This window comes from Cebidichthys violaceus, unplaced genomic scaffold (assembly GCF_023349555.1).
Source record: "Cebidichthys violaceus isolate CVI_PGR_0920_01 unplaced genomic scaffold, fCebVio1.0.p SCAF_16, whole genome shotgun sequence".
In the NCBI taxonomy this organism is placed as follows: domain Eukaryota; kingdom Metazoa; phylum Chordata; class Actinopteri; order Perciformes; family Stichaeidae; genus Cebidichthys; species Cebidichthys violaceus.
Window position 1 is genome coordinate 2,159,549 of NW_027176329.1, and position 12,243 is coordinate 2,171,791.

General features: G+C 44.1%; 1 protein-coding gene across 1 annotated transcript in view; it reads left to right on the forward strand.

Moving 5' to 3' along the window:
- Positions 1 to 12,243, forward strand: part of si:ch211-186j3.6 (neural-cadherin) — a 276,175-nt gene that overhangs the window by 246,663 nt on the left and 17,269 nt on the right. The window contains exons 34-35 of the mRNA XM_068710718.1: positions 2,784 to 2,964; positions 8,594 to 8,838. Of these exons, the coding sequence (XP_068566819.1) occupies positions 2,784 to 2,964; positions 8,594 to 8,838 (426 nt within the window). The remainder of the gene's footprint in view (positions 1 to 2,783; positions 2,965 to 8,593; positions 8,839 to 12,243) is intronic.

Here is a 12,243-nt window from a genome sequence, read left to right on the forward strand (position 1 = left end):
GGCAACACGGAGTTACATGACGGTTGTCAGATGGTAGATCTTTAAACGTTACCTCAGGTGCTCTTGACAGTAGGAGCGCTGGTATTTTGAGCTTAACGTATAGCTATGAACCAGCGTGTGCTTTGAGCCAGACATCGATGGTGAGTGAACTGAACTCAGTCCACCAGTCAAAGGCTGAACCAGTAACCAGCTCATTCTGCATCGTGATGGATGCTCACCATGCATAGTTTTAACTTTTAACTTCTAATATATCGTTATATAGCGTGGTGTATGTTTAAAATCTGTTTATCAATGTAACCATGTTCCCTGATCTCAGTAATGACTTCATTAAGTAGTAAGTAGCGCTGGGCAGTATGACCAAAAATCTTTTTTTTGCATGAATTGGTTAATGGTGGCTTATTTTTCAGTCAGGACTAAATTGAATATTAAAAAAAAAAAAAATGCCATCATGTCTAAACTTAAGGCTTTCATTTCTGTAGGATCTGCTTGGCCCCACACAATACACAAAGAAATCAGAATGCATGAAACATTTGCAGAGTGTAAACGATGATTATTGTGCTTTCTGCACACTGCGGTGCTCACTGGTAGAGCAGGGTCCTACTAAAAACCAGATCGCTGGTTCGATCCCCGGCTACGCTAGTCCATGTCGAGACACTTCGGTGTCGTCGGTATAACGTAGGGATAGCAGTTTTGCTAAAGTATTTCACACCTCAAATCCAGTGTTTTAATCGCTGATCTGTAGCGGAACCGTGTCTTTGCGCAGGTGAATTGCTGGTGAACGTCGCTCCACTGCTCGCTTTTCCTGTCACATGCAGCGCCTCGGGCAAATGTCTCTTCCAGCGACGTCTGACCCTTTGGCTTCCCTCTTTCACCGGCGCTACCGACGGTCCTGGAATCTGACGACTGTGATCGCGCTCTCCGTCGTCAAACAGGATTTTGCGGTGGTGACTGATGCGTCAGCGTTAGCACCACGGCAACATCAGGTGGCTACGTCGGCTTTTTAATAAACCAAAAAACGTCAAGGCGCCAGGCCCAGCTCTTATCTTGGACGCAAGTTCCTCGAGTGCATCTCCAGTTGTGTCTTCTTTACCCTCCGTCTCTCTGTTCTGTTCCTGAATGTGCAGTAATGATGGAGCCTCTCCCCGGCCGTCATGCTGACAGCTAGCATCTATAGCGTTAGCATGCCGTACGACGGAGGTCATTTGTAAATGGACACTTATTAGTTTTACAAATTGTTTATTTGTCGCATGTTTTACAAAGTTCTAACCATGAGTGAGAATCAAACGCGGTTGATGCGGTTCCCTCTCAAGGCACTGGGTTTACCGCCCCACACTAGATGACAGTAATGAGAAACCAAACCTATGAAAACAAGATCCAAATTGTGATGAATCACAAGTGTCCTGTAACTAAAACTAGGATGCAGACCCATCAGGGTTGCACTCAGAAGCATGTTGCAATGTTTTCTATTAACTGTGTGCAGCATTTTGCAAACAGCCGTTCAAATATGTTTCCTCCGTTTCGCTAAGTGTCTCAGGCATGCGACAGCGAAGCAGCGGCATGAGTAAACAACACGTCCATCAGTTCACCATGGAGCACGTTACACCAAACCTTTGCCCTCACAACAGTGTGAACAGCATTTTAAGATGCCGCAGTGAGACGGTTCTTCATCATTTATTCTTATTGCCCACATATCATGAAGATTCTGGCATTCACCAATGTTTTCTTGAGAAAACCATTTGGGATTTTAATTTTTTTGGGTATGAACAGAGTGTGCGCACACTAACACACTAACACACATTTGAGTGCTGATATGTTTTAGCAAAATAAATCGATATTGCATTTTCTTCAATTATACTTTTGCATAATATTGGAATTAAATTACAATAATCTTAAAAAAAAAAAAATGGGTCTCATCTTCATTATTTTACAAAGCATTATGGTCTTTTCAAAATAAATACATGAGTAATAGCCATTCTGTGTTATTTTATATTAAATATGACTCGTTTGACGTTTTCACTTCCTCCACTTCAGAACAATTTTTCATTTTATTTTATTTAAAAGTAGTAATATTAATCTATTTAATTGGGTCCTTATTGACAATTTTAACCCCAAAAAAGGCCCATAAAAATACATAAATAAATGAAAGGGAAAACAAATATAACGAGACCAAAATCGTGTTGTACCTCCTTAATGGGCAACTATTTCCCTTCTAGGTTTACAAAAACAAAACAGATACAAATTGCATTTCAATCAAAATAATAATCATACCTCATTTTTATGTGTTTACCACATTTTTTTGTAAACATACCTATTCCCCTAAGTTCATACTGCAGCGCTCTCATTTCAAACCACTTCTGAATACAATTAGGAAGCATTTGAGTTTGTGCTCTGTGTGAATTGTTTGTGCAGTTTTAAGATCAACTAGATCACAACATTTTAAAGCATGGCACTGCAGTCTCATGCCCTTTCATGGGGATGGGCGGGGCCTTTAGCTATGCTCATTAGGATCAGCTGGCTCATGCCTTCAGTCTATGAGGATCCGTCATTACAAGAACACGGGTAGGATTTTTCTTAGGACCTTTCTCTAGAACAAATTTAAACACAAACACAGAATGAGGCTCACTGTGTTCAGTAAGAAACCAGAGTGGATTTATGCACAAGTGTCCGAACCGGAGCCATTAATCTATCAAGAACATGTGGTTGATTTGCTCACCAGTTACATGAGGTAAAAGTCTCGCTCATTTAATTCTTCATTTAACTCTTCTCCACTTGTCTCCCTGCAGGCTGCATGAGGGACGTACGCCTCAACGGTCGCTACATGCCTCTGGACAGCCAGCCGCGAGACGGGGTTTCCCAGGTCAGCGTGCAAGGCCTCTCCCCTGGGTGCTCGTCTGACTCCTGCAAAAGGAACCAGTGTAGCGCCCCCTTCACCTGTGTTGACTTGTGGAGAGTGCACGAATGCAGGTACGCACACACACACACACACACACACACACACACACACACACCGCTCGTAGCTGCACAGCTCATTCACACTCGGATGCTCCGCACACACACAGATTTGACACAGAGGCATGAAGACACATGCGTTTAAACCAACTCACTCTTCCTCTGAAGCCATTGTTCTGCTTTTGACCTTGGAATTCTTTTCGTTCACAGCCACTTAAATGTGCTTTGAAACAAACCTGCCCTGACCTACTTGAGAGTGTAGGGAGGGGATCGCCGAGGAAAAAGCATCCCTGAGCCTTTATTTGTTCTAAAGCCGGTGAAATGTCAAGCTCCGCGACAACAGCTTCATGGCACAAGGAGCGTTTGCTCACGTGTGCACGAGGAAGCTGGGCTCTCAGCGGGAACCCGTGGAAGTCAATTATTTTCCACTTCACGTAATGAACAGCCAGGAAAAAAAAGAGCCCAGACTGACCGGAAAGCAATCACCATGCAATAACTGAAGTGTGTCATTGCAAGACATTTATAGCAAAAGTCTTTACGTGAAATTATACAGAGGCCCCACGTAAATAAACTGCACTTGTGTAACGCTTTTCTAGTCTTCCGAGCACCTAAAGCACTGTAACACTACATGTTCATAATCCCACTCATACACTGATGGCAGGGGCTACCGTGCGAGGTGGCACACGTTGGCATGGACTAGCGGAGCCAGGGATCGAAACACCGATCTTCTGATTGAAGGACGACCCGACTCTTACTGCCAGTGATCATATTTTGTGCTGCACATGTCACGAGTCTGCGAACAGCGAAAGTGAACGTTTGTGATTTCCTTGTTTGAGAAGTTGCTCTTCGTCTAACGGTTCACTGTGGACGCTCCTTCTTGACCAAATACTTGCTGCCAAACTTCAAACTGTTGGCTGCTGCCTTTTGGTTTGTTTTTTTGAAGACACATTGTTGATGAACCACAGCGGTCCGTGTCAAGCTCACACATTGCATTTCCTACTTCATATTAAAATTTGACTCGTGTTTCGCCTGTAGTGCACGTGAGCACTGGCTAGTGCACGTGATTACTGGCTAGCCCATATGGCGGTTACCGCTGATCACGCCGCTCTGACCGACTTGGTTGCTTACTCTTATGTCCGTACGTAGCCTGCGTTGGCGCGTCTTTATCGTCCCTCGCTGCTCATTTGATTAAAGCCTCCGGTCTCCTGTGGTCGAAGGTCACCTAGCATCAGCGGCTCATTTAGCCTCTTGGTCGTGCGCTCAGATCGGCACTGTGCCGCTCAGATCGGCACAGTGCCGATCTGAGCGGCACAGTGCCGATCCTCCCTCAGCCTGCCTGACAGAGGTAAATACTGCAGAGCAGCTTCACGGTCAGTCCCACAGCGCCCCCACACGCTGGTTTTAAACCGGCCTCTAGTCTGCACACATCGGCCGATGAGTTTGGCCAACAGAATTGTCCAAACGAACGTCAAATGCACCAAATAATTTGTGTGCATCACTGACAGACGTCACAACAGAAGCTCTAAACTTGGATGTACACCAGGGAGGCGTAGTTGTTACCGGCTGCATGTTGCTTCTGGTTTTTTAGGAAGTCCAGTCTGAAGGCTTATGAGACGTAATGACACAGTGGGAGCAGTTTGTACTCTTTGAGGGAGGATTGTACAGCTCTGGAATGAATTCTCAACAACAACAGCTTCCCTCTCCGTGATTGGCCAACACGGTGGCTCGCTGGCTGACACTAGACTCTGCAGCGAAAGTTGAGCCAGTATCTTCTGTGTTGTTTTCCTCCCTGCCCCCCCCCCCCCCCCCCGCACCATGGCCGCGGTGGTTAATGACTAAACATGGCCTCGGCGAGATCCCCACAAGAGCCGGCGTGTTCAGCAACAACCACACATCTGCCTTTCACAAGGCAACGAATGAGCCCCAACTGCTCGGTCGCCAAAGCTAAACGCCTGACAATGTCGGAGGTGAAATCAAATTATTACCCCCCCCCCCCCCCCCTCTGACCCTAATGGGATTTTCATTTTTTGCTTGATCAACATTTCAAATAGACTGCTGTGTGACTTTCTGCGGGAGGGCTATTTGTCTGTCAGCGGGAAATGGGAAATGTCGTGTGATGAAAAAAGCTGCAGCCAGAATCAGACCAGAATCAAACGGAGCTCTCAGCCACATGCACCGATCTCAGCAATTTCTTTCTGCCATAGGAAACATCAGCCTCCATTCAGTCTGTGCAGCCTTGCTTTTAATCATGCCTTTACCTTCGTCTTCTTTTCCCCACTCCTCTGATCCACTCACCCACGTCCTCCGTCCACCAACCTATTTTTATTTCCTTTGAATGGCTCTCATTCTCGCACCCTGCCCCTCCGTTCCTTGGTTTGCATGGCTCTCCTCTGGCTCACTCCCGCTCGGGTTTTGAAGCCGTGTGCCGTTGCCACACACGTACACACTCACAGCCCCCCCGCACCCTGCTGGCTTGTTCGCCTTGTTCTCTTTTTCTCCACTTGACCTGAACCTTGGAAGGTGATTAGAGAGTAGTAAGTGTCGGCAGCGAGTGCTCCAAGCCCAAGTGTTTGATACCTGATTACTCGGGGGGGGGGGGCCACGGTCCATTAATAACACACATTGTGGGGATTATTCTTCCCCCCCGAGGCTCAAATAAGCACATAAACACTGATTTGTCTGTGATACTTTTGATTAGTGTGCAAACTACCCCCAGACCCCTTGATTGACACTTGAGACCGCATGGAAGCATCAACAGCAAAGCTTTGGGGGTCTCTAGGAAAAAGGTATTTGTCACTTGCAGTTCAGCTGTGTGCATTAATCAAATCGTGTATTCACAGTTATGAAACAGATTGTTGTGGTGTTTCCATTGATACCGTGGGTGGCACTTTTGCAAATGGTCCTTAATGCAAATGTTGTTTGTTTTCTCCAGTATCATGATTACCCTCACGTTAAAAGGCTTAGCGCTGAATATGACTTTAAATAAGAATCATTTTCAGTGCAAAACGTCATTGTTAATTGGAGGGACCCTAGCTGATCTGTAGCATATTTAGCGAGAGCATATTATCAGGTGATTGGGCTCATTTGAAAGCGATCCGCCTTCAGAAACTCCCACAATGCCACATGTCACAACGTTAATAGAAGGGTCATATATGTCGTTTTAATGACCTGTTCTGTCGATTGGGAACGAGGACGTGTTGGAAAGGACTGTGAGTGAGCATGCATGCTCATCTAGGTTATAATAAGACACTCATAACACCGATCCCAGTCATGGCTAATGACGGGCACTGAAAAGAGAGCGCAGAGAGAAGCAGTGTTGTCTAGTTGACTGACAGGCCGTCCTGTTGTCAACACCTACACAGACTCCAGCCAGTAATCACACTGAACGCTGAGCCTTTGTCATGGCTTAATAATCCCACCCACAGCAAATTATCTTTTTAGATATTGTGTTTCAAACACAATATCTAAAAGTTGTGTGTCGTCCCCCCCCCCCCCCCGTGCTATCAAGATAGCTGGCATTTGAAACTGCAGTACGAACAATTTGTAATTGTGAAAATTGATTTTGAGAGGAAGATGATACTGACTTTGGAAATCTTGCACTTTGTATTCGCCCGTATGGCAAAAATGAAATCAGGCCAGAGGAGTGCTGTCTAAAAGCCATCAGTTAAGCCCTAAAATAAGTGAGGCAGCTGATGGTATGTAAAGAGGCAAACAAGGTTCCCTCTTTTTAACCTGAACCACCGAACCATGTCTCACTGAAGCCGGTCGGGAGAAGAAGAGCGGAACACATTCTCCTTGGAGAAAAGACTTTTAGCGTTGTCCTTTGCTCTTCCTTCAGCGGAGAAAAAGCTCTCCGGCTCTTATAGAACTGATGCTACTGCAGCATCTACACCGACCTGTTTACCACCCTGCATTGTTGTTGCCTCTCCCTTTCGTCGCCCATAAGCCCTTATCTGCCGGTGATTGGTCCGTGCTCTGACTTACCGGACACAAAAACATTGCTTGAAGCCCAGCAAGATGGATTTTTTGCGTGACATGTGATCACATGATTGTCACGTGATTGTCCGGTGATCTTGTGACATTGTGAGAATCCAATTTAATTTGCTGCTTATGCAGAAAACAATGTGAGGCACGTTGAAGAAACACTCGGTGGCCTTCTTCTTTTCAGTAAAGCCGTAATACACCGCAGACCTTCTGTTCACCGCAACAATCAAGAAAGGAGACATGGCATCAAAGATAGACAATTACACCCCCATCCAACATCCAGAACCTCCGAAATATTGCCAGTGAACATAAATCACTGGAGTTTAGTTGCATATAAACACAATGAAGAAGAGACAGACTTTGGCACATGATGCAGTGAGTTAACCCTTCAGCTTCACGGTGGTAGAGGAACACTTACGAGATAGATTACGGTTCCATTTTGACTGTAATGTCGCCGTTTCATAGTTGAGTCAATATTTATAAGCATGAGCAAATCACTCTGGACCAGAGGCAAGACTCATCTGTGATGTCATCAAAATGTTGAGCCTGGAGCTGCTCCACAGACATTGAAAGAGATAGTGAATTAATGGGCTCATAAAATGTTTGTTTGAGCTGTTACACCCAAATGAGCTTTTAATTATCGTGGTGCTTTCTGAAGTGAGGCACAAAATGCGGCCCTGTCTGCATAAAATCATCCTTGTTACCGCCAGTGTTGCAGTCAGCGGTTTCCTCTCCCCCAGTTCATTCTCTGCTGAGGTGAGCGTCGGTGGACGACCACCGGCTCAAAGAGAGTATTCAGTGTGGGGAAAAAGTCACCCGCTAAATCTGTATCTGTTCAATATGATTTGTTTTATTCCCCTTGTTCCTCCATTTTTATTAGCATGCTGTTTTTCTTTGATGTATCCAACTACTGAGGGATTATTACACACTCACCTAGTCAAATCTGGTGCCATGCACATCTAAGCAATCTTAATCTGCATGAAATGTATTTATGTTTGTATATTAGTAGCACGATTAGTTTATTAGCTCAAATCATATAGAGTTTCTGTTCTGTTTCCACCTTTGGATACTTTAAGGTAATAAGAGTTTCAAAGTTGACTGAATGTCAACATTTTAAAGGCTTTCATTTGGTAAAGAGAGCGTTTGTTGGTTGATGGTAGTTTTTTTATTAAATGTTGTGTTGCTCTCTTTTGAAGTATAGACGTATTACGTTTCTATTTGTTTTATATGCATTTCCTCACACTCTTTACAAACTAAGTTATTGTCATATAATGAAGCTTCACTTAGAAAATGTGTCATTTTATACAATATTGCAAATGACTTGGATGTTTTGTCTTTTATTCGATTTATATTGACTTCCAGCACAATGTATTTGTTATGAGAAACGTCAGACACTCTTCCTGTTTTAACATTATGAGTTATGAGTTGTCTTTGTTTGTTTGTTGACGTATTCCCAACTTTGTTAAAACCAAACCCACTTTTTAGAGATTTTAATTCCTTCTCCACTGGATCAAAAAATAATGTCACAACAAAATAAATTGGTATCATCTGCAAAGAAGATACATTTTACATATCATTTCTAGCCTAACATTATCTGTGACTCTCTTGTTTTCCTCTTTCCTCGCGCTCCCTGCTGATCGTGTCTTACTCTTCTTGGCAGATGTCCTCCTGGCCACATGGTCCGTGTGAACGGGACGAGGAAGTCCTGTGTCTACACCCTCTGTGCTACTCGGCCTTGTCACCGGGGGACCTGTGTGGCGCAGTCGCCCTCCAAATTCACCTGCCACTGCCCGGAGGGCTACAGAGGACGCCACTGCGAGACAACGCTGGCCATCTATCGGGAGGACGTGGGCCTGAGCTTCAGCTCCCTGTTTGCCATCTGCATCTGCTTCATGGCCTTACTAGGTAGCTATTGCATCTACTGCGTGTTACACAAACAGCAATGAGGAGATAATTGCACAGCAGGAGGGCTTAAGTTTGCGTGTTTATTTAGTGATAGCATCTTGCCTTTCCCTATGAAGCCTAAGATGCTTAACAAACACAGTGGGAAAGAGGAATCCAACTGGGATCAGACATTATCCCAGCACCAGACTGTAAAGGGAAATTGCAGTATTTGTCGATTCTCACTATTGTGTTCATTATGACTATTTTTGTAATAATACTCACCATTTCCATTGTAGAAACTTAGGGAACACAGATTCTGTGCATATGCAGCAAGACAATATAATTCAGCAGGGGTGTTCAATTAAAATTGAGCTTCTTGAGAAAATCTCCTCGGGCAGATTATATATATATATATATATATATATATATTCAAGAAGTCTAGTAGTAGTAACGTCTCAAATGAAGAAAGTACACATCAATTATATTTTAACAATTATTATTCTCAGTTTTCAAATTGAACTGGATGGATTATAAATAATACATAGAAATACATAAATAAATGTTCTTCTCATTTCTAGTAAAATAAGGGCTGGATTAAAGAATAACTGACATAACTGAAAACTTGAAAAAAAAAATGTGCATCTTAAGAGGAGATGGTTCATAGTTACAAAATCATTTCACCTCAGGTTGATAGCAGACCACCTCAAGGTGTCACTCAGAGAGAACCAGGACATTCTGATGTAGCATTTCAAAATAAAAGCTCTTCAAAATCTCATGCATGAGACAATTTTTGATTTGAAGTTAGCTCATGAATGAAGAGCTTTTATTTTGAAATGCTACATCAGAATGTCCTGGTTCTCTCTGAGTGACACCTTGAGGTGGTCTGATATCAACCTGAGGTGAAATGATTTTGTAACTATGAACCATTTCCTTTTAATAATCGTCACGGTCTCTGAACATATGAGACACACTGGTTTTAAACTGTCCGTGGGAAGAATTAACCCATAAGAGTCTGTTCATTATTGGTTAAAGACTCTGGTCTCTCTGGTCTCTCTGACCATTTTTATTTTATAAATTCTTTCTTTTTGGAGAACGTCATGTGAAACAACTTCTCTGACTCACGTAATTATTCTCCTGCCTTTCGTTCTCTTTCCTCATCTCAGCCCCGTGTGTCTACATCTCACTCCAGTCAGGAAACGTGTCAGAATACACATATTTGATTGACTGAGCTGCATCACATGATGTGATGTACAACGCATGAAATTGGTCGGTTTGTTTCCTGGACCACTGACCGAGTGCCGTAAAGGTTAGAAAAGCTGCGCAGAAGCTGCCAAACCGGGAAAAAAAGAGAACGCCGGTAAAATCGGATGTTTTAGCTACAGGCATTCTGTTCGTGGTTCAGCCCTCGGTTGCATAGTGTGGCGCTGATTGTTTCCCCACCGATGGGCCTGGTTTTACAGTTTGACACGTTGCTCTCTGTCTCTATTGGACAGCCCGGGAACCCAATCCCACTTATTGCATACTAAAGATGACTCGGTGTGCCGGATGGTTTGTTACACAGAAGCCTCTGAGAAACTGTTTGGAAAAGGGCAGGCACTTAAACCAATCCGTCAGTCAAGCTCTTGCCGAAGCCATTCGGAAGAGAAAGCATCTTTTCCGTCTAGAAAAGCCTCAAGTCCTTTCTCTGCTCTTCTTTTTAGAAGAAAGTCTCTCCAGTAGACAGAGCTGATGCTACTGCAGCGTCGACAATAACCTCTTTAAGAGCCGCCATTGTTGTTTTGACTGATCGAACAGTTGTTTCTCCGTCACACACACACACACACACACACACACAGATAAACCACGCCTGCAGCTGCTCCTCGCTGGATGCTGATTGGTTCGGACACCGGCTGTCGGGACACAAACGCATTGCTTGAAGCCTGACGAGGTGGATTTCTGCATGATGACGTGAGAATCCAGCTGCCGTGCAAACTAATACTACAGATTCAAAGTAAGCCTCCTGCATTAAAATAGCAAACTTAAAATGACTAAAGTAAATCATTACAAACGCGTGTGTTTAAGTCTGATAGAAAGTAGACACAGGAAGTAGCTCCGTTCAAGGAACTGAAACAAAACGTGTTTAAAGTACAACACAGACCTGAAATCTAGACCAGAAAAAATGTTGGAGCGCTCTTATCTATCTCTCACACACACACACACACACTATGATGGTGATAGTGTACCAGATGTTTTTTAATGATGTACTAGACATTTCTTTTATAATTAGCGCCTTACTTTATCCCTAGAGGCTTGTTGTAAAGGGAAGTGTGTATAGCAAGACCCTAGGGACAGTGTTATCACACTCAGACGAACAGGGACCTGACAACACACAGCGCTTTGAATTGGACGTAATAATCACTATTTGGTTCTCCTTTTAGCTCGGGCTCCACATCTTCATTCACACCGCTCACTGCAGCCGCATCATTTGTGCGCACATTTGTTCAAAGTGAAAGGTAAACCGTGGGCTTTAGTAGGTGCTTTTAGAGTGTGCATCCACAGCCCAGACGCAGACTATCATCTCACTGACGTGTGGGCAGGACAATCACCAGCTCTGCCTAAAAAGAAAAGGAAAAGAACGACTCGAGGCGAAGATACTGCTGCCGAGGTAAAGGGGACAGCTGCATGCTGGTTTTCTGAAAAACAATAGGAAGTTAGTTACTGTAGATTTGCCTATTGATTAGGCCCGCTCGCCAACTGGGTGAGCAGCAGCAACAGTGGCTGTGACCCACAGCTCATGGAGGCAATTTAGATAAAAACCCCTTCGTGCCCGATGGCGTCAAACAGCTGCACTTCTTCTCAGCGGGCTGCCGGCTTTTCAATTGAGTCTGGAGTGAGATTCAGTAACGGTGCGTTTTATGAGCGGGCTCTCTGTGACATTACCCACAGCAGAGGCCCTCACTCCTCGACCCTCACGAAGTTTGTCTTAGAAGTTCAGCCTGCCGCCCTCCAGACACCACAGCCTGAATGATGCTTTAAAAAAACACCACCCGGTGCTCATTTTGAACGACGAAGCCGCCGCTCAAAGACAGAGCAGAGCCCCTTCCCACTGCCGCTCGCTACGGTTCCCTTCTTCCATGAAGTGGGTCTGTGTGCTAACTCTGCTCTCTGTTTGGTGCTTCATGATGCTTTTGATCATTTGTTTTTGTCAATTTCTATTTGATGAAATGGATTCCTGAGATTCTGTTATAGATGCATGAATTAGCAGAAATGAATGAGATTGGTAACATGTTATAAACAGCTTGTATGGCATTAATGCCAGCTAAGCAGAATAAAGCTCCGTCTATCATGGACTCAAAGTCCTCCCCGTGCTTATGTGCTATCAAAAGTTATTTTGATGAATTATTCTACACAGTATGTTCTGCACATCAACAGACGCGTTGGAGACTG